The 21,169-nt window shown below is 64.3% G+C and overlaps 6 protein-coding genes across 6 annotated transcripts in view; 1 reads left to right on the top strand and 5 right to left on the bottom strand.

Annotated features, from left to right (window-relative positions):
• Window positions 1-825: 825 nt before the first annotated feature.
• On the bottom strand, window positions 826-1,137 carry EMIHUDRAFT_234425 (hypothetical protein; the record flags this gene model as incomplete). Its single annotated transcript, XM_005781273.1, has 1 exon — window positions 826-1,137. The coding sequence occupies one exon, from the start codon at window positions 1,135-1,137 to the stop codon at window positions 826-828; it is 312 nt and encodes a 103-aa protein (XP_005781330.1).
• Window positions 1,138-3,565: 2,428 nt separating this feature from the next.
• On the bottom strand, window positions 3,566-7,105 carry EMIHUDRAFT_456895 (hypothetical protein; the record flags this gene model as incomplete). Its single annotated transcript, XM_005781272.1, has 5 exons — window positions 3,566-3,649; window positions 3,755-3,798; window positions 4,376-4,658; window positions 6,142-6,807; window positions 6,896-7,105. The coding sequence occupies 5 exons, from the start codon at window positions 7,103-7,105 to the stop codon at window positions 3,569-3,571; spliced, it is 1,284 nt and encodes a 427-aa protein (XP_005781329.1).
• Window positions 7,106-8,132: 1,027 nt separating this feature from the next.
• Window positions 8,133-8,667, bottom strand: EMIHUDRAFT_234422 (hypothetical protein; the record flags this gene model as incomplete). Its single annotated transcript, XM_005781271.1, has 3 exons — window positions 8,133-8,342; window positions 8,426-8,498; window positions 8,537-8,667. The coding sequence occupies 3 exons, from the start codon at window positions 8,665-8,667 to the stop codon at window positions 8,133-8,135; spliced, it is 414 nt and encodes a 137-aa protein (XP_005781328.1).
• A 110-nt stretch (window positions 8,668-8,777) lies between these two features.
• On the bottom strand, window positions 8,778-9,568 carry EMIHUDRAFT_366073 (hypothetical protein; the record flags this gene model as incomplete). Its single annotated transcript, XM_005781270.1, has 1 exon — window positions 8,778-9,568. A coding segment is annotated over one exon (701 nt), but the record flags the coding sequence as incomplete, so codon positions are not given.
• A 5,785-nt stretch (window positions 9,569-15,353) lies between these two features.
• Window positions 15,354-17,471, bottom strand: NANT1 (N-acylneuraminate cytidylyltransferase). Its single transcript, XM_005781269.1, has 8 exons — window positions 17,271-17,471; window positions 16,945-17,076; window positions 16,835-16,870; window positions 16,622-16,677; window positions 16,381-16,468; window positions 16,213-16,302; window positions 15,969-16,067; window positions 15,354-15,896 (listed from the first exon to the last, which is right to left on the bottom strand). The coding sequence occupies exons 1-8, from the start codon at window positions 17,445-17,447 to the stop codon at window positions 15,666-15,668; spliced, it is 909 nt and encodes a 302-aa protein (XP_005781326.1). The 5' UTR covers window positions 17,448-17,471; the 3' UTR covers window positions 15,354-15,665.
• A 1,583-nt stretch (window positions 17,472-19,054) lies between these two features.
• Window positions 19,055-21,169, top strand: part of EMIHUDRAFT_234416 (hypothetical protein) — a gene marked incomplete at both ends in the record, with an annotated part of 5,639 nt that continues 3,524 nt past the window's right edge. Inside the window, 5 exons of the mRNA XM_005781268.1 lie at window positions 19,055-19,077; window positions 19,516-19,596; window positions 19,688-20,225; window positions 20,609-20,659; window positions 20,927-21,115. Of these exons, the coding sequence (XP_005781325.1) occupies window positions 19,055-19,077; window positions 19,516-19,596; window positions 19,688-20,225; window positions 20,609-20,659; window positions 20,927-21,115 (882 nt within the window). The remainder of the gene's footprint in view (window positions 19,078-19,515; window positions 19,597-19,687; window positions 20,226-20,608; window positions 20,660-20,926; window positions 21,116-21,169) is intronic.

Below are 21,169 nucleotides of genomic sequence, written 5' to 3'. Positions count from 1 at the left end.
CCGCGTCCCACGCCGCCAACTCGCGCTCCTCCCTCTCACTGAGCGCCGCCCAAGCCCGCCTCGAGGCGCTCACCGCGGAGATCGCCGCCCTCACCGCACAGCTGAGGAACCCCTTCACCCGCCTTGCCAGTCTCCCCGCCACCAGCCCCGCCGCCAGCGCCGCCGCCAGCCCCGCCGCCAGCCCCGCCGCCAGCCCCGCCGCCAGCGCCGCCGCCAGCCCCGCCGCCAGGGGGCAGCCGCCCATGCCCGCCGCCTGGGGGCAGCCGCCCATGCCCGCCGCCTGGAGCTCTTGGGGGTTGCCCATGCCCCCAGGGGTGTAGGAATTCTCTTCAAAGGGCCTTGTGTTTTGAGGCTCAGTTGTCAGTCGAAACTGACGGGGCTGCGGGGGCGGGGCCAGCGAGGCAAAGCGCTCCAATCCCCAATCCATTGTGCATGCACATTGGGCCAGTGCGCTCCGGGCAGCGCACACGCATGCATTTGTGATATAGTTTGAATCAACGGGTTGCGAACAGCAACCGGCTAAAGTAATTCCATTCCACATTCACTGTCTGTGGGCTGTGGTTGTGGCACACAGCTCGCGTTACAATTTACAAAACCTTGTTTGGTCATTTGCGCCATATTCTCGGCGCATCCGCATTCGGTATATTACTCTCTAAGCCGGTAACCGGCTCTCGGTGCCTTCCAGAGGCAGCTGCGACCCCGCCGAGTGGACGGCGGGGGGGCCTCACATCCAGGGCCGGGGAGCTAAGAAGCCCGCACCCAGCGGGCCGGGTGATCGGCATCGCTTCGGGCTACGAGCATTTAATGCACACACAGCATGTAATCTTACACACGATGCGCCCGCATCCACATCATCACCGAAGCTCGACAGTAAGGGCACTCATCGGGCAGCCGTTGGGAGCAGATGGCACACGCGCAGAGGTGACCACACGGTACCGCAATGTGAGTCTTGGGGTGGGTAAAGCAAACGATGCACGTCGACTCGCCGCCGTTGGAAGACTCAGCGTCCGCCAGGCGGTCGTGTCTTGAAGCTGTGAGGCTCGCCAGGGCGATGGAGGGCGACTCCCTCTGAAGGGCCACCGTCGTCTGCGCTTCCCCTGCCGCCGCATGCAGCTCCAGCTTCGCCTCTGGCGTCATCGTTGCCAGCGCCGCGTGGCCCTCCCCTTCATCCTCCTCCTCCGCTGCCCCCTCGCCCGCAACACCTCCCACGCCCTTGACATTGCCCTTCGTCTTCTTCTTCTTCTTCTTCGCCTTCTTCAGCGCCTTTGCGCGCGCCTCCGCCTCCGCCTCCGCCTCGATCTCAGCCAGAAGCGCCTCGCCTCGCCGCGTCGCCTCCGCGTCCGCCATTGCCTTCGCCTTCCCAGCTGTTGCCACCGCAGCCACCGTTTCCACCCGCACAGCCGCCTTTGTGTTCGCCGCCAACTCTACCGTTGTAGCTTTGCATGTGTCGTGTGCCTCCTGAAGGGAAGATCTGGTTTCCCCAATGGTCCCGAGACGACTCTTCAGCCGCTGAAGGTGCTCCTTGATGGCCTGGACGCACAACGAGTCGCCCAGCCCCTCCAGGACCCTTGCCATCTGCAGTGCCGTTATGCCCGTCTCATCGCGCAAGTGAATCGACGCGCCGGCGTGAAGCAACATCTCCACAACCTCGGGGCGGTTTTTGTTGATGGCGTACATCAGAGCCGTGGTGCCGTGGCTGTCGCACAGGTCGACCGCTGCGCCCTGCGAGAGAAGCGCCTGCACCATCTGTCGCGAGCAGAACGGGCGCCCGCTGATCCTTCCAGCAGCGACCATCAGGGCGGTCTCGCCGCTTGGACCGCGTAGATTGACGTCGGCACCTACAGGTCATGCCGTGGAAGAGTCATGAACGTGCGACGGGCACTCGCCACCAGAATCGACAGCACGCCGTGCTGAAGCAGCACCGTCAGCACGTCATCATTCCCGCTGTAAATGGAGCCCAAGAGGGCATGGCTGCGACGGGGGGAACGGTAGTCGACATTCGCCCCATGCTGTAGCAGCGCGACGCATATTGGCGCGTTGCCCTTTGCGGCCGCCGCCATCAGCAGCGAGACTCCATGGAGCTCGCCGTTTGTGAAGGTTGCGCAGGAACAGCCGCCGCCAATCAGCCACGTCTCGATCACCCCTCCATCGCCTCGCAAGAGTGCCTGCACAACGGTATCAGGTGCGGTCTCGATCACCCCTCCATCGCCCGGCAAGTTTGCCTGCACAACGGTAGGTGCGGCCGTCGGGACGACCTTGCCAGCCCTGTTGTCAATGAACGCTTCCGATAGTGGGTAGGCCCGGGCGGGGAAGGTTTGCTCAGCTGGAGAAGCCAGTTTGCGCTCTGCGACCGCGCCGCTGTTCGCCGCGCAACCGGCGCCAGAAGGAGTGACGCGCGCAGCCCGGGCCGCGCAAAGGGCCGCGCAATGGGCTCCGGAAGCCATGCACTGCAGACCCGGCCAGACAGAAGTTTCATGCGCCCGAACTTGGCCTCGTGTACGTCATTACGAGAAGATAGAGAGATATACGAAATAAATTACGTAGCATTAAGAAAGCAGGAGTGCGCGGCACGCCGCGCCGTCGTTTCTAAGCCTTTCCTCCATTAGGTTAGGTTAGGTAGAAAGGTGAAGAACAGTCAGTCAGGCAGGCTCGGACTGGACACCAGCCAGCGCGTTCGTTATGGGTGGACGCGGGACACGATCGAGCTCTGTAAAGCACAAGTCTGTCGGCGATGCCGGATAAGGGATGACGTCCACGAGGATGCCGGATGCCCCGGGAAGAAAAGACAGAGGGGACAAAGAAATTCGCTAAAAGGGATTTTCATGAATTTGGTGAAGGCGTGCCGATTTTTTCTTTTTTCAAGAACACTATTTTGCGTCGCACCCAGCAGCGCGGGACGCACAGTCCGAACCGACTGGCTCAGCGCGCGCTCGCGCGGAAGACACAGATGGGCGGAAAGGGTCGCGCGCAGGCAAAGATGAAGATTATGGCCAAGTTGGGCGAGAACCTGTACCGCACGACCAAGGTGTTTGGGCCGATGTGGGAGAAGCAAAAGGCGCGCGCAGCACCCCGCGCCGCGCCGCGGCTTCGGCCACTGCAGCACTCACGCGCTCGATTCGGCAGCGCCATGCAAAAAGCACCCACACGCTGCACCAACCCTTCTGAGGCCTGATGCCCCCGCGCGTGCCGCAGTGGCAGAGGTTCCGCACGGTGGAACGTGACAACATCATCGCTTGGCAGGCCAGCTCATCCACGCCTCTCACACTGCCCCTCACACTCCGCCCCTCACTGCCCACGCACCGCCCGTCACCCACTCCTCACGCCTCACCATCGCCTCCTCCTCTGCCCGCGCCCGCCTTACCGCTCGCCGTCCGCGAGCGCAGAAGTGGAGAGAGGCGGAGAAGAGGCTGCAGCGGGACGAGGCGGCGAGGCTCAAGATCGGAGCTGTAGCGGCGGGCGGCGGCGAGGGGAGCACGGCTGGGGCTGCGCCAGAGAGCGACGGGGCGTGAAGGATGGTGTGGAGTACGTTTATTTGTGCGGCGATGAAACGGTGAAGTATAGTTACACATCAAACCATCTCGTCGCCGCCGCCGCTTCCCCGTGCAGACGCGAGCAGTTCCTCGGACTCGAAAGCCGCCAGGTCGAGCGCCTGTGATCACACAACCCGGTCGCGCGCGTCGGCGTCCTGCACAAGCCACGCCGGTGGACACGTGCGCGGGACAGGGACACAGGTGTCTCGCGAGGTTGTGTGCACCCAGCTGTAGACGCTCTGCACGAGGTCGCCCTTCTCGATGGCGCCTGTTCACAGCCGCGTCCGAAGTGAAGAGGTGGGCCCTCCCGGAGGACGCCCCCCCTCTCTCTCTGGTCGGCGGCGGCGCCGCGGGTGGAGATGCCCTTGCGCGCGAGGAAGCGTCGCAGCGTTCGGATCGGCAAGTCGGCGCAGCAGCGCGCCTCGGAGCGGGAGAGAAGGCCGTGAGGTGACACAGAAAACTCCGAGAGATACGAGAGCTGGCCGTTGCAGCCGGGAGAGGGCGGAGAGAGACAGCCCAGCCAACGCACAGCTCGCGCCTTGCAGTGGCGCGCGCAGAGCTGGAAGAAGCAGTAGGAGCAGACACGCCGCCGCGTGCGGCCGCTGCCCGCGCACGCCGTCAAATAGCTCGTGTCGCAGTGAGAGGCAGTCATGGCAAAAGACCTGCAGAGGCGGCGGCAAGTGGCGGTGGCGGCATGGGAGGTTCGGATTCAGAGGCGGAGGAGAAGGGCGAGCGCAGACGTTGTGGCAGTGCTCACACTCTACTCGCCAGCGCGAGAAAAGGGAGAAGGCAGCGCCGCAGTCCACGCAGGCGAGGAGGACGTCGGGGTCACCCTCTGATGGAACCTGTGGACGCGTTCCGGTTGGTGGACGTGTCGCGCTGGGCGTGTGCCTGTGTGGCCGAAGCGTCCTGGTGGTGCAGCAGGCCCCGCCAGGCTGCCAAGGCGTGAGCAAGCGCCGCCATCGTCCCACGAGCATAGAGCCGTAGCCGCAAACACGCCGAGTGTGCCGTTTGCCTGCCTGTGCTTTTTCGCGCCTCATCCTCGCCGTGTGGGTCGCCTCTTGCGTAGCGCTTGTAGAAGGCCGCCGAGTCACCCTGGCGGCGGCGCATTGGGTCGATTAGCTTAGTCTGATCGACAATACAGCCACTCCAGCACGCTCGACCCGAGCTCGACTTGTGGCGTTACAAGCAGATCAACGTATAAACGGGCTCCTGTCTGTGGCAGGCGATCGGTCACAAAAAAAACCGAGAGCGATATGCCATGTCCGCCTTGCGTTTGTTTTCATAACATCGAAGGCTAAGCTCAAAAAAACAGACAAGACAGGCCAGGGGGGGGGGCGCGGCCTTGAGTTATGTGTACGCCAACTCAGGGTGTGTGGCAGCCAGCTGGCTGTGTGTCTTGTGAGCTTGTTTGTGTCTGTGTGTTGCTCGTGCGTGTCGTCATCATCTGTCTTGCGTCCACCCATACCGCGTTGGTGTCCAGTCCGAGCCTGACTGTTGTTCATCTTTCTACATACATACATACATCAGCATGTCTCTGCTCGTCTCCCTGCTCCTCGCTCGGCCGGGCGGCGGCTCGGGTGGTGCGGAGGCGTCGCCGCTGCGCGTGCGCGCGCGCGGGGCGGCGCTGGAGCACGCCTGCTGTCGCCGCCACGGCGCGACGCCCGGGGCCGAACGCGGAGTCGGACAGACTTTTGGCGAGGACCGAGAGCGTCTTCTAACCGAGCATCTTAACGCCGACCCGCTCTCCTGCGGCGAGCCGCGGAGGAGGGGCTCGTGCGATCCGGCCGAAGCGGCGGCGCGTGACGCGCACACGCCCCGCTCGCCCGCGGCCGCTGTGGCATGGCTGGCGAGATCCAGCTTTGCCTCCTCGGCGAGGTTTACGAAGCTGACCTCGCTGCTGTGCTGCCGACGCGGCGTTTGGCTCGTGAGATGCGCGCGGCCGCGCGTGGTGAGGGATAGGCAGGCGGCGGCGGCGTCGCAGAACGAGGCAGAGGAGAGAGATGCGACAGAGGAAGAAACGCCGAGGGAGAGAACGACGAGAGTGGGACGACCGCGAGGTGGAATGAAGGCTGCAGCGAGAATCGGCGAGAGACTGCGAAGAGAGATAGGAAGAGGCGGACGCCCAAGGATGGGCGATGGCTAGCGCACCACACTCCTCTCCTTAAAATCCCTGTGTGGTGGCGGCGTGCCGTCCTCCCATCCCTCTCTTGGCTTGTCCGTTTTCTTTCTTTCTTTCTGTGCCCAGTGTCCAGTGTCCTTAAAAAAATCCCCGTGTGGTGGCGGTGTACCGTCCTCCCATCCCTCCCTTGGGATGTCTGTTTTCTTTCTTTCTTTGCTGTGCCCAGTGTCGTGCCAAAAGAAATAGCATCGCGCCTGATCGGCCCGAATCGGAGCGCGCGCGCGCGGGTCATGCGCGAGGGCGGATAGGCGGGCTATCTCGAGCTCTTCGAGCGGGCGCTGCGCGGCAGCGCAGAGCGGGGGCATGTGCGCCTGAACGGAAGCGTGCCGGTGTCGCTTGATTGGGTAGCTCTCTTCTTGTAAACCGATTTTGCACTACCTTACACATTAAAAGCGGTGTCTATATGGCGACTCGGCCGCTCTCGAACACATGGCGCCAGCCTCGCCCCATCGCACGGTGGAGCGGGTACGACCAGGGAAGCAAATTGAACTGCGCAATCGCAATCAGATGCCCCTCGAGCTGCCGCCCGTGCTTTGCCTCGAGTGCATCTAGCAGTGCCGCCTGGCCCGCGAGGCCGATCCGATTCATAATGGCCGTCACGCGACATTCCTTACCCGCGGCCGGGAGGGCAGCCGCGAGTGCCATCGCGCCCTTGTCGCCCACATCGCACCACCCAAAGACCATTGGCAAAGCCCAGCGTAGAGAGCTTAGCTCGGCGGAGCACCGCTCGAATGTCGTCCAGCCGCGAGTGTCGTAGGTCCGGCTCCGGTCAAAGCCGGCGGGCAGCTTGTTCACGCGCTCCAGGGCCTCCTTCAGGCCAGCGAGGTCAAAGCCGCGCCTGGCGCCTTGCTCGATCCGCCTCAGCTGAGCAGAGCTTAAGAATGCCTCCTCTGGCAGGTCCTGCCGCCGCGGGAGCACGCCGCCCCTCTCTGCCAGCGCCATGAGCCAGTTGAGACTGATAAGCCGCACATCTCCCGGCCGGACCTTGTCGCCGTCACCCTCGAGGGCAGCCCAGACGGAGGCGTGCTCGCGGTAGCGGGCGCCGTCGCGGTAGCGGGCGCCCCCCTTTGTGTTCGACCACCGAGCGCGGTCGTTCTCGAACGGTGTGAAGACCGATTTCGATGTCGGGGAGCGTTGACTCGCGGTAGGGGAGCTGTGAGGCGCATCGGCAGAGGCTGTAGACGGCGAGGATGAGAGGGTTCCGGAGGAATAGAATCTCGATCAGAGTTGTCGCTGCGAATAAGATGAGAATCGGCAGGTCGACAAAGAGCACCATCGGAATCAGATATGGAAGGCGACGCCAGGCGAGGAGGGCGGGAGGCACGCCAACAGCAGCGTCGGAGCTGCGGAGGCCGAGCGCGATCCACGGCGAGACAATGAGACCGGGGCCCATAGAGAGAATCAAACCGATTGGGGGGAAGAGCAAAACCAGGCAGGAGCACCACGCTTGCGTGAACCCGATGCCAATCATCCGGCCCGCTGGGTGCGCTTCTTAGATCCCCGGCCCTGGATGTGAGGTTAATGACTGCACTCCAAGTGCTCCAAGTGCGTGGATACGTGGCTGGCAGGCTGCCCCCGTGTGCGGGGTAACCCGCGGATGTGCCGAGGGGGACCGGGAGGCGGTAAGTCGTCGTTGCCCGGCGCTGGCTAAGAGGTTCCTCTTTTCCGCGCCCCCCCCCGCAAGGCGCGCGATACACAATAAATGTGCGCTGACTGCACTCCAAGTGCTCCAAGTGACCTCTACGTACAAAATCAGACGCCGTACGACCAACCGAGACCATGGTGCGCTTGCCCGCCCCGCCCGTGCCCGCGGCGGCCCGCGCGCGCGCGGGAGTAGCAGGAGTAGGCTGCGGGTCGTATCTCGCCGGTGGCTCGCCGCCGGCTGGTGATCCCCGGGAGCAAAGACCGGTGGAGCCAGACAGTGTGTACGCGCTTTGAAAATTTTGAAAAATGGCGACAACAGAACCCTGCCAGAACCCTGCAGCAGCAGCAGCGCGCCCGCAGCCCGAGCCGGAGTGAGGAGGCGACGCCGCTGGGCGGACGCCGGAAGCAGCGAACAAAAAGCGAGGCGCTCCGGTGCTCCGGTGCGTGCGGCAAGTACCAAGTAGGCGAGAAGGCGAGAAGGCGCAGCAGGCGCAGCAGGTCCGGGACGGGGTGCGGTCCGATCCATGCCGCCCGCCCTCGGACTGCGATGGGTGATAGCGTCAGCGAACCCGTGAGCCGTGAACTGATTGGCCTAACACCCACATGAATGATCGTGTGGATATAAGTGGGGATCCAATGGATACTGTACCCGCGACCGCCCAAAGCCGTACTGTACCGTACTAATTGTCCAAGTAGGATCCTGCTAGTCAGATCCTACTAGTCTGGACATAGGATCCTCTACCTCTGAGAGCTCCAGAATCCGAATATACTGGAAATTAGCGTGCGCAAGGGATCCCAATAATGGACCCGGCCTGGCTGCGCGCCTGCGCAGCTGCAGTCCGCAGCCCGGCCATCACGTACTGGATGTTCTCGCGCAGCTGCGCGCGCGGGGGCTCCGCGCGCTCGGCCTCGCTCGCAGCGCGCTCGCCGGCCTCCTTCGCCCGGCGCTCCTTCTGCCGGGTCTTCTTGGCCTTGCGAGACGCGGCCTTTGCCGCGATTATTATCTGTGAGCTCCTTCTTCTTCGGCGCGGTGCGCTCGACGTACGAGCGCTCCGCCGCCTGCACAGACTCGCGGTGCGTCGCCCGCGGCCTTCTCGTGCTTCAGGTCGACCTCGATGGTCGCGTAGCCAGGCCTTATCACCCTGACACAAGACGCACCTGCGACCCTTCCGATCATCACCGCGTCCTCCAGTTGCGCGCGATCATGTAGCTATTCCAGGGTCCGCCGCGCATCCCCGGCAGTACGACGGTGGCCGGCGCTTGCGCGCCAGCCCCGTCCGCCACCGGGTCCGCGGCCGCGGTCCCTGTCATAAAAAGCCGTAGCTACGCGCGCCATGGAGATCGGCACGACGGCGGGCGCGACGAACAAACGAGAAACATATAACTGTCACGTGACGTCAAAGCATAAAAGGTACGATTATTCAACTTATATATCACTGCCTATACGCTAACTACCCCGACCCCTCGAAGCCGCAAGCGGCTGCGGCTGGACAGTTCAGAGTGCAAGCGTGTCACCAGCCCAGTGCCGCTTCCGGCGCCGCGAACAGGTACCACCAGACGAGCTCGCAATAGTACGAGGTGACCGGGTCGCGGCCGCCGCTTGCAAGCTCCTCGAGCATCGCCCGATAGAGCGCGCGCGGGTGGCGGCGCACGGCGGCGGCGCTCACGCCGAACTGCGCGCCCTGCGCGTGGTAGAGGCGCGAGGGCGGTGCGCCGCCGAGAAATCTGCGCCAGAAGCGCTCGAGCGAGCCTGCCGCGCGCTGCTCCGCTTGCCGGCGCTCGATCCAATGCATCGAGGTCGCGAGCATGCTGAGCCCCGCATCAAGCTTGCGGTAGGGCACCGCGACGCGGCTCCGGTTGACAAAGCGTGTGAGCGCGCGACGGGAGCGCAGCGACGCCTCGTACTCCTCGTCGCTCTCGCCACCACCGCTCCACAGCCCAAGCGGCTGCAGCAGCACCGGCAGCCGCGCACGGTTGGTGGCTTGCCAGGAGGCTGCGTGGCCGGCGGGCGGGCCGACGAGCTCCCCCGTGAAGAAAGCGGCGCCGGGCGGCGCGTAGCCAGTGCGAAAGGCGAGGCCGCGGAGGTCTGAGCGCGCGACGGCGGTGAGAGGAAAGAAGGCCTCTCGCTGCTCGTGTGGCGGCTCGGCGGCACGCACATAGTCCGCCACTGTCAAACCGGTGGGCAGGTGGCCGTCAGGATCGCCTTGCATGAAGACGGTCCATGGCGCGAGGGTCTCGTAGCGCTCTGCGATGTGACGGAGCCACGTGTGCGACTCGCGGCCGACATTCGGAAGCGCGATCACTCGCGGCGGTGGTGAGGTGACCTCAGCCGACGCGCCCGCTTGCGGCAGCGCTTCGCCCTTGTTGTAGATGGTGCAGTTGAAGCCGCTCGCGGCGCACCACGAGGCGTCCTCTGCGTATCTGGCGACCACCACCTCCACCGGGGAGGAGGAGGAGGACGACGGCGGCAACGATGACGAGCATGCGCCCGCCGCGTCCGCGCCCGCCGCCGCCTCGCCCGCTACCGCCGTCGCACTGGCCCGTAGCAGCCCTGCCGTCGCATTGGTCCGTAGCAGCCCCGCCTCTCGCAACGCTGTCTCGAGGGCGCGGGCGACGCGGATCACGGGAGCGACGACCTCCGCCGCCGAGTGCAGCGCCGCCCCACGCAGCGGCACTAGATGGTAATGAAGGCCGAGAGCATACGCAGTATGGGCTGTGTAGATGGCGTGTGGCTCAGGCAGGCCCATCTCAATCGCATGCGCGCCGTCCCATGCAAAGAGCAGATTCGCCCAGCCAGCGCCGTGCACGCCGATGATCGCGACGGCGCGAGAGAGCACCCGCATCGTCTCGGTCAGCCTTGTCGACGGTGCGTCGGAGAGCAGAGCAATTGGCACCTCCCCGCCGTCCGCTGCGGCGGCGACGGCGCCGATGGCGCTGAGCAGCTGCGGCTCATTGCGTATGCGACGGATCTTTGCGGCGGCGCGCTGGAGGTACACAATGGGTCGCGGCGTGGGCACGGCGAGGGTGGCGCCGGGGAGGGCGAGGCGCGATCGCAGCAAGCGAAGGGCGGCGCGCGGAGGCAGATGAGCGAGGTCAGCGGCGGGCGGCGAAGCGAGCTCGGCAGCCAGTGGGTCTGCAAAGTCGCGAAGCAGGCGGGCGGCGGTGGCCGCGCATTCGGAGGCGTCGTTGGCGGCGCACGTGCCGGGCGGCGCTGGGGGCGGCGCCTCCCAATCCACAACCAGCAATGTCGCCGCATGCACGCGAGCGGCGGCGGCGGCACGCACGCCGCCCTTGCCCTCTGCCCCACCGTTGATCGGCCGTATCGGGTAGGGAAAGGAGTTGGCCTTCTCGATGCCGAGCCGCTCGAGCAGAGCCCACATCCATGGCTTGAGGCTGCTCCGGTCCGCCGGGAGCATCACGCGCAGCCGACGTTTCCGACGCTTTCGGCGCGTGGCACTGTCGTTGGCACTGTCGGCATCGATGGCATTCTCGGCGTCGATGGCGGCATTGTCGGCGCGGACGGTGTCGATGGCGATGACGAGCCGCGCGAGAGCATCCGCGACAAACGAGTAGAAATTGGCCGCAAACAGCTGCACCAAGCTGACCACCACCTCCTCCTCCGCCTCCTCCGCCGCCTCGGCTTCGGCGCCGACGCCAATCCGCCGTATCGCGCCGTCGCGCGCTCGCTCGGCCACGCTCTCCCTCGGAAGATTGAGGTGTAGCGGTATCTGATGGCCATGCGACGGCAAGTGGACATTGCACGCGCCATCGCTCACCACGCCCTCGTTGCCAGAGATCCAAACGTCGCGAAGCTCAGCGACGAACACACTGCGATCGGCAAAGCGGAGCGACGGCCAGCGCAGACCGGCGCGGTGCGGCCACGTGCGCGCCGAATACGGCCGCGGCGCTGTCCGCCCGTACAGTCGACGCGGTGACGCCGCGTGATGCGTGCGCACCGCGGCGACCGCACCACCAACGGGATGGTCGGCCCAGCGCGTCGGCCCGCCGGTCCACGAGGTGACGTCGGCAGTGTCGCATCGCATCTCTTGGCGCCACGTCGCGTACGCCAGCCGCTGCGCGCTCGCGAAAAAGGGCGCCGCGGCGTCGCCCGTCCCGAAGAGCTGGTCGGTCCGCGCAACCTCGTAGTGCAGCGATGCGCTGGCCGGCGAGAGCGAGAGCGCCGCAGAAAAAGCGGCGGCGCCACCAAGCCGACCAGCCTCGTAGAGAACGCGCGCCAGCAGCGAATACGCCTCCGCACGCTCCGGCGCCAATTGGATTGTTCGCTCGAACGCCGCCGCCGCCTCGTCGAGTCGCTTGTCGTCGCTAAGAGCAATTCCGAGGTTTTCCTGCGCCGTCCACGACACGGGATTGATGGCGAGCGAGCGCGAGTATTCCTCCACGGCGGCGGCATGCCTGCCGGCCGCCGCCAATTTTGCGGCCACGTAGAAGTGGTCGGCGGCCGAATCCACTCCTGTGGTCTTCATGGACACCTGCCGGGGTTCCAACTTTTTGCGGGGTATGGTACCCTCCGCCCAAAGGGTGGGGGGGTATGGTCCTGACCGCCCATCCCCGGTCTCCGGGAGGCTGGGTCTGTCAGCAGGCGGGGGTATGGTCTCGAGGTGGGTTGCGCGAGGGTACCATACCCCGCAAAAAGTCCGAACCCGGCCGTGGCCGGCGGAGACTCCTCTCTCGAGGTTCTATGCGAGTCGACTGGTGTGTGTCGTCGTGGTTTCGTATCAATCACGAATACTCACTCACTCACTCTGGGCATGGGCGCGGCATGGGCAAAATTCTTTTATCAGGGCTTCAGAGGTGAACCACGCACTTGGAGCACTTGGAGTGAAAGTCATTAACCTCACAATCAGGGCCGAGGAGCTAAGAAGCGGACCCGAGAATTCTTTTATGAGGCAACACCGAGCGGGCGCTGCTCGACTTAGTGTTAGGGCATGCTGCATGGCCTCGGCCGGAGGGGGGGGGGGAGGGGGGGAGGGAGGCGGAGGATGCAGAGGCGGAGGCGGCGGCGGCGGAAGAGGAGGAGGGGGAGAGTGAGGGGGAGGCGGAGGCGGGGGCACCTGTGACGGCCCGCTACGAGAAGGGCGACTACCGGTTCGCGCGGGAGAAGAATTGCGACCTGCGTTTGCTCGACTTCGAGACGTTCGGCGGCTTCGGGGACGGCGTCCGCAAAATTCTTCGGCAGGCGGCGGACCAGCTGAGCAACAAACTTTCGCACGCTCAGCACCTTGATGAGGTCACATGGACCACCAAGAACTGGCACGGGCTGCAGATGCAGCGCTTGTCTGTCGTTCTCCACACCGCCGTGGCGTGGCAGACGGTGAACGAGCTAGCGTGCGGGGACAGCGGCATTGTGCACGGAGCTAAGTGCATTGCCGTTCTTAACGGAGTTGCTTAGGCGGCTCCGGTGGTGTGCCGGTGATAGTACTAGCACGCGCCAGTTCGCACCTGTGTCGAGCCTGTGTGCTGTGAGAGAGACTTGTTTTATTTAAATTCTTTTACTGTGCCTCTTTTGGTATTGTGGCGTACCTGTGTCGAACCTGTGTGCTGTGAGAGAGAGTTCGCTTCGTTGAATTCTTTTATGATCTCCAGCAGCTCGCCTTCGATCGCACGCCCTTCCCTCTGACCTTTGCTCGCCTCTCGCCCATGCCCTTCGTATACTCGCCCGACAGCAAGCAGAAACGTTGGGCCCAGTCATTTGTTTCGGAGGAGGAGGCGAGCAGGCACAGCGAGACTCTTCGCCAGCGGAAGACCCAAAAGGAGGGCGAGGAAGAGCTCCTCTCGACCCGGGCTGTCTCTGGTTCTTTCGATTCGCCGGCGAAAAAAGCGAGGCCTGGCCCGCGGCCAGCGCCAAAGCGCGCGACGCTGGGCGATCTCGCCCTGCTCCTTTTCTTTCTGATGGTGCTGTACGTACTGGTGACGCTTGGGCCCGAGGCGAAGCGCCTGTGGTTTGTGTATCTCTCCGAGGCGAGAGAGCGAGCCAAGGAATACAAGGCGTGGAGGGAGGGCAGGCTCTGAGCCGCTCTATTGCGACATCGGGTCGGCCGTTGGTGGCTAGCAGACCGGCCTTACAACCGAGCTTGCACCAGCCGGCAGCACACAGACCGACGACCACGGCGCCGCCCACGGGAGCCTGGCAGCATTTCGGGACCTCGATGGGACCTAGCTACGAGATTTTACGGCGCGCTGACCCTGCTGTCTGCACGAGACACTCCCCAGTATCTGACTGGCGTCATCATGTATACGTAAGAACCAAGTACGCAAAACTTTTTTCTCCAGCCCCAGCCAGGAGCCTTCGCCAACTAAAAAACACAGCACACATGACGACTTAGTGTGGGGAGGGTCGGCGAGCACTCACTCACTAGGCGGCGCCGCAGGGCCGGGGCACTGGCCACGGCCTCGCCGACCACTAGAAGGCGGCCCACCCACTACGCGCACTATCTTAGTGCGCGGGGTGGGCGGGAGGCACTCACCCACTAGCCCGCTCGCCGGCGGCCCACTCACTACGCGCACTATCTTAGTGCGCAGGGTGGCGGGAGGCACTCACCCACTAGCCCGCTCGCCGGCGGCCCACTCACTACGCGCACTATCTTAGTGCGCGGGGTGGCGGGAGGCACTCACCCACTAGCCCGCTCGCCGGCGGCCCACTCACTACGCGCACCAACTTAGTGCGCGGGGTGGGCGGGAGGCACTCACCCACTGTCCGGACACAGCGAATCGATTTCACTTTTGCGAGCGAGTGTGAAGTGATGACGGATGCTCCCACCGAGTTCCTACACTCTGACACTCACTTGCAAGCGTCGGCTCCCAAGCAGCAGCCAAGATGAAGGACGCTGGAGATATTGGTATCGCTGAGCTGATGTGTGCACTAGACCTATATGAGTATCATTGCGTGCTGTGGGCGAATACGGTGCCGATGGTGGGATGAACTGTGTCAGCAGTCGAGAGTCGACTCTCGACGCAAGCCGCAGACGTCGACCTTCCATCTGCGCGATCCACCATCCGCGCCGTGGTGGCTCCAGCGCGCTTCCTTACCATAGTTACGACGCAAAGCCACATGGACTGGTTCGCCGAGTTTGGCACTGCGGCGGCCGGGAGACATCCGTTCATTATAGCAAATCGCTCTGCTGGACTGCTCCCGACACAGTAAGGGCCAGTACACGGACGCAGAGGGGAAGTGCCATGTGGAGGCGTTGCTCTTCGAGGAGTTCGGCGCAATGAGCGCGGGGGTGGAGGAGCTGCTGATGCGGGTGGCTGAGGTGGCGGGCCGGAAGCTCACGTGGTGGCAGTACGACCAGACGTCGTGGTCGGCGCGCGAATGGATGCCGTTTGCGCTGCAGCGACTGTCGGTGCAGCTCTGGGTGGCGCTCGCGGACGAGGCACAGCGCGCCATTGGTGCGGCGTCGCGCGACCGCGAGGGACCGCGGGGGAATGCTAGTGGGATGGGGGGCTCTGAGGGGAAGGGAGCGGGGGGCGCCCAGTAGGGCGCCGGCACCCCAGCGTAGAGGGCGTCGTGTAGCCCTCCTTTTGGTATAATATTTCGCGCAATCGCTTGACTCTGAAAAGCTCGCTATGTACCTTTCTGAGCGCTGTGGACGCCGCAGACTGGCTCCGACTTGACGGGCGCATGGAGACGTGATGCCTCCATGCGCCCGTCGCGTCGAAATCGACTTGCAGCTCGATGGTTTGCCGAAAAGGTACATAGCGGCGTTTTGGGCGACAACAGCGCTGCGACCGCGAAGTGGCGGTGGACATGCTCCCACGGTGCCGACGCGGCGCCGGAGTGGCCGGCGCTGCTCGCCGCGACCACGACGGCTACTCCGCTGCTCCGGGCCGACCCGTCCTACCCGACGGTGGCACTCTTCCACGTCTCGCTCACGCTGAGAAAAATTCTGAAGCGGCGTGCAGCATAGTCGCCGACGAGTCGGTCCGCGTGCCTCCCCGTGTCGCGCATCGTTCTCACCCATCCATAAACTCACTTTGGCCTCACTAAAGCGATGCCTCAATCCTGAATCCTCAGATTTTAGATTAGGACGCTGTGGGCCCTCTACCCAAGGCCCGGGGGTGTCTCGACTCTTCTCGTGTGGTCGATCCGCAGCGTTCTGCTCCACGAGCGCGACGCGATGACGTCTGACGTGACACTTGCTGCGCCGCCAGCGCACGCCGCACCAGCGCCACGCACGGCCGCGCACCAGCCGGGAGCCAGAGCCAGATAGGTTACTGGTTAGCGGCGGGTATTACACCACTCTCTCTCTCCCGCACCGCAAGCGCCGCCGCGTGCCGCGGTCCTCACGCCCTCACGCCGCCGCTTTGCTGCGGAGGAGTCCGGCGGCGGCGGCGGCGAGCAGCGCCGCCACTCCAGCCACGCCGAGGCCGACGCCCATCCCGAGGCCCGCCGCCGCCGCGAGCCCGAGCTTCGAGTCGCCGAGAATGGTCACCTCGGCGCTGCCCGGAGACTCGTCGGTCCCCTCCGGCTTGACCGAGCCGGGCGGCCAGAAGCCGTGGATCATGGCCATGTTGGCCACAATCTGCCAGACGGTATTGGTGTTCTTATTGCCACGGGACTATCATGAGCATGACTACGAGCATGAGTCGGCCACCTGCCAGTCGGTCGGCGAGTCGAGCTCCGCGAAGGTATGCTCCTCCATCTCGTGCAGCGCGACGCGGCCCCCGAGCCTGCACTCCTCCCTCTCCATCACCTGCGGGAAAGCTCCGAGAAGGCTCCGGGAAGGCTCCGAGCCCCCCCCGAGCTTCCACACTCCTCCCTCTCCATCACCTCCTTTGTGGTGAAGTGAAGATGTGGGGAGATATGGGGAGATATGGGGAGATATGGGGAGATCTCACCTCCTTCGTGGTGAAGTAAAACGCGCCGTTCTCAATCAGCTCGCCGTCCCAGTCCTGCCTGCGCGGCCGCTTGGCCGGGTCGTAGTTCACCTGTGAGTAATCAACCACGGATCATTAAGAACAGGGCTATCAGCTGTGAAGTTACTCAAAGGCGAGGTTGCAGCCCACCGCGCGCGCCACGCCGCTGCGCTTGTCCACCGACCACAGGAAGCGATGCGCGCGGACGCAGGTGACCAGCGAGTCCGCCTTGGCGCGCCTACCTCGGTCGGCTGTATCTCGGCTGTATCTCGGCTGTACCTCGGCTGTATATCGGGGAGATGTCAGCTCTATCTCAGCCGAGATCTCGTCTCTCGGCGCGCGGCATCGTCCCACTATATCTCGGCGAGATCTCGGCGAGATCTCGGCGCGCCGCATCGCGTCCCAACCCTTTTGGAAGTCGAGCGGCGTGATGAGCGGCGAGGTGGCCTGGGGCAGAGCAGAGCGCGTCAGTGGTGGTAGTGGTGGTGGTGGTGGTGGTGGTAGGAGTACAGTAGAAGTAAGAATCGGAACACAAATGAGGAACAATAATAAGAATAATAAGAATAGTCAAAATAAGAAGAATGAGAGCAGCGTGATCGGCGACCTGGACGAGGCAGAGGACGTCGTAGTTCGGGTGCGCCTAGAGGGCGGACGGACGCGCCGTCGTGAGCGAAGAGGGGCAATCGGCGGAGCCGGCCAGGCGAGTCGCCGCGCTTTGACAAAGTCGACCAGCGCTGACTCGGTCGACGCGGTGTTGGTCGCGGTGTGTGGCGAGCGGCGGTGGACTTTGGCGCCGCACTTCTTGGCAATCATGTGGATCTCGTCGTCGTCCGTCGAGACCCACACCTGCAGCGGACCAAGCGAAGCGGCCACGCGTCGGCCGGCGGGCGGCGGTGGAGAGAGCGGGCGGTGGCGAGGGCGGTGAGGGCAGCGAGGGTTGCGAGGGCGGCGGCGGCGGGACGGTCCGACGGGAGTGGCGGACACAGCGGCAGCGGCGGTGGCAGCGGCGGTGACAGTCTCTTGCCGGAGGTTCGCCGCGCCTCGTCAAAGATGCCAGAGTACTCTGCGGCTTGGATGACCCAGTCGATGAGCGGCCGGCCCTGCAGGATCTTGATGTTCTTGCGCGGGACCGAGACGGAGCCGCCTCGCGCGGGGATGACGGCCACGATACGAGGCACGACGTCGCCGTCGAAGACGGGAGAGGCGGGAGCGGCCATTGCTGCGGCGAGCAAGGAAAGCTGAATTTGAAGAATTCTACGAATACAAGCCCCTCTCACAGCAGACTGGCACGAACTAGCACCACAAAAGGCACAGCAGACAACGGCCCCTTATGGGCCGTCGAAGAGGCCGTCATACTCCTCCGGCCTCGCCCCCCCTTCCCAATCCTCCCCTGGCTCAGGCTCCTCATCCTCGCGGCGCGCAGTGCGCACCCCGAGCGGCTCTCCCAGGTCGATGGCGGGCGAGGCCGCCATCGAAAGCCTGGTGCCCGGCCGCGTGGCCCCCGGGCTGCGGGTGGGTGCTCGCTGTGGCGGCCGCCGAGAGGGCAGAGAGCGGCGGCAGGCCGCCGACGAAAGAATTCTCCTTTGAATTTGAAGAAAAACGATTCGTGCACCTGCCACCCCTGTGTCAGTGTGGCTGGAGAGACTGCCAGCGACAAGCTGGAGGCAGGTCGCTAGACTGAGATGAGACCGCCAGTGGATGTGGGAGTCCACCGCGCACCGCGCTGCGAGCCTGTCGTGTCCCTTGTCAGGAGCAGGAGAGCCCCACCTGTCCCCCTGATCGTTCTTCCAAAATCCTGCTCGTGCAGGTGGGGACCCTGTCCTCGTCCCATCCCTCGTTTGGCGTGTCTGTTTTCTTTCTTTCTTTTAAGCACAATTTGAGAAACTGCGAAGAGAGATAGGAAGTGGTAGACGCCCGAGGGTGGGCTAGCACCACACTCCTCTCCTTAAAATCCCTGTGTGGTGGCGGCGTGCCGTCCTCCCATCCCTCCCTTGCGCCTCTGTTTTCTTTCTTTCTTTCTTTGCACAATTTGCATCACAAGTTGAGCACGCAGAAGAAGCTAGCACAGAAGAAGCAATCACAGTGCATTCTTTTCACAACACTTCAACAATACAAACACTTCTGTTAATCATCTTCAACATCTCTCTCTCTCTCTCTCATCATCTTCAGCCACGCAGCCAAAGCCTCGTGCAGCAGTGTCCAGCAGGACGCGAAGGCACGGCTGTAGCCGCGCTGTCCTGGGCTGTCTCGGTGACGGTGGCACCCGGAGGGAGGAACTAGGGCGCAGAGGCCATTCCTGCGCGCCAGCGGAGAGGTCCTCACTCGGAGAGGTCCTCACAAGAGGTCCTCGGCGAGGACTAAGCAGCCAAGAACAACATTAATTCATTTAGCAAGTGGTCCGCTGCGCTATGTGCGGCCGCGACACTGCTGTCGGCGACGTGTCTGGCAGTCTCGCCCACGGGGGAGGGCGTGGCCGGCGTGGCTGGGGTGGGTGGGAGACAGAATAAGCCAGCGCGAGAGACTGAGCGCAGCCGAGGTCCTCACAATGCGGCCCGGAGCCAGAGGTCCTCACACGGTCTTCATACATTCGAACCTTTGCCATGCGCGCTCTCAGGACTCAGCTAATAAGTGTATTAAGAGGAGCCAGGGCGAGAGAGAGATACGGACGCAGGGGGGGGGGGGGTTCTAGCCGACGCACACGGGGGGTTATGGGATGGCCGGCCGGCAAGCTGTGAGAGCGAGGAGATTAATGTCTGTGAAAATGTGGAGTCATGTTTGTGTCAAATATTGTGCGATAAGCACCCCCGCTTCAGACGTTCGGACCATGTCCCTCACCGACTTGCTCCGGTGACACGTGGATAGGAAGGCTCGTCGCATCGCGTCGCTGTCGGTGGACCCCACCACGCCGTCAGGTATGGCGTCAGCGCACTCACGGGTCGCATCCAGCAGCGCTCTTTGTTCTGACGAGGTGCTGTGCTCTAGCTGATCGCCGCGTGTCACCATCCGGCTCGCACCCGCCGCCACCCCCGCCTCGTACGGCGAGAGGGCGTCCGTCCGCATCAATCAATCATCATGCGCCTCTCCCACCTTCGCCGCCCGGACGTGGATGTCGCGCCGGAGGCGGGTGGGGAAGGCCTCTCCGCATATGCAGGCGTAGTCCAACTCACAACTCGTCGAGCATTTTTTATCTGAGACAGCCGATCCTTGGTCGGCGAGTGCGCGCCGCCATCCACAGCCGCCTTCTTCTCCAGCACGGCCCAACGCCGTGACCCCCTCTCGTCGTAGGGCCACGCTTTCGCGAGCAGGCAGCCACGGGAGCCGGCCAGTCAATTTACAGGCGCGGTCTACCTACATTAGCGGCGCTCGGTGCCGGCGGGAGCCGACTGTGCTAGGATGCAAATCACGGCTAAGGACCGACGACGGTCGCCATCAGCGCGCTCTCATTTGGTGACCGTAGGCTGCTTCCCATGGGGACCTGCCTCTCCTCGCAAAAGGGCCGCCTGACCAGCGACTATGTCGATGCGGTCGTAAACAAGGAGCGCGGCAGCGCCAACAAGCCAAACGGGCCGGCGGCGTCGAGTTCGAAGATGAGCCTGGGCCCGTCGGCGAGCACGCTCGGCAGCGCCCGCTCCACCAGCGGCCATCGAGACCGCATGTCCACCTCCAACTTTGGGTCCGAAGAGTTGTCGTCCGAGACGACAAAGGCACGCGGCCAGCGGCCGGCGATCGAGGGGGGGGGGTTCGAGGAGGTCGACGACGAGATTGCGAGTGCGTTTGCGCAGGGCAGCAGAGCGCAGCAGGAGGGGTCCGAGCTCAAGGACATGGAGCTCTCCCCCGCCGACTGGGACTTGTTTCTCGCCGGCGCAAAGCAGCGCCGGTTCCTGCAGGGCGAGAGGGTGCTCGAGGAGGGGCAGCCGACCGCGGCCCTCTTCCAGATCCTTGCGGGCGAGCTGCGGGTGGAGCTCTCGCTCAAGGGACAGCCAGCGGCGGTGGTGGTTGGGCACCGCACGGCCGGGGACATGTTTGGAGAGACGTCGCTCCTGAAGGCGGGCGAGGATGCACCTCGGATCTCGGCTGCACCTCGGCTGCACCTCTGCAACATCTCGGCTGCACCTCGGCTGCACCTCTGCAACATCTCGGCTGCCTCTCGGCTGCCTCTCGGCTGCCTCTCGGCTGCACCTCTGCAACATCTCGGCTGCACCTCGGCTCCACCTCGGCTCCACCTCGGCTGCACCTCGGCTGCACCTCGGCTCCACCTCGGCTGCACCTCGGCTCCACCTCGGCTGCACCGCGGCTGCACCTCGGCTCCACCTCGGCTGCACCTCGGCTCCACCTCGGCTGCACCTCGGCTCCACCTCGGCCCCCGCCGCTCGCCAAGGCGGGCAAGGCGACCGCCTCCATCGTCACCGACTCGGACGAGGCGATCGTGGTGATCCTGGAGGCCTCGTGCCTGTGAACAGCGCCTCTTCACACCTGCAGCTGTGAGCAGGCGATCGTGGTGATCCTGGAGGCCTCGTGCCTGTGAACAGCGCCTCTTCACACCTGCAGCTGTGAGCAGGCGATCGTGGTGATCCTGGAGGCCTCGTGCCTGTGAACAGCGCCTCTTCACACCTGCAGCTGTGAGCAGGCGATCGTGGTGATCCTGGAGGCCTCGTGCCTGTGAACAGCGCCTCTTCACACCTGCAGCTGTGAGCAGGCGATCGTGATGATCCTGGAGGCGTCCTATCTCGACAAGCTCTTCGAGCAGCACCCGCACCTCCCCGGCCGCTTCTTCGCCTTCCTCGCGTCGTACCAGGCGCGGCGGCTCAAGCAGGTCACCGAGATGGTGGCGTCGGCGACGGTCGAGGTGCAAGGACTCGGCGGCGACAAGGTCAAGATCGCCGACGTGTTTGCCAACCCGGCCTACATGGGCATCTTCCGCAAGTTCATGTTCAAAGCG

Source organism: Emiliania huxleyi (assembly GCF_000372725.1).
Source record: "Emiliania huxleyi CCMP1516 chromosome Unknown EMIHUscaffold_204, whole genome shotgun sequence".
Classification (NCBI taxonomy): Eukaryota; Haptophyta; order Isochrysidales; family Noelaerhabdaceae; genus Emiliania; species Emiliania huxleyi.
The sequence above is the reverse complement of the archived record's forward strand: the minus strand, read 5'-3'. Positions and strand labels throughout refer to the sequence as shown.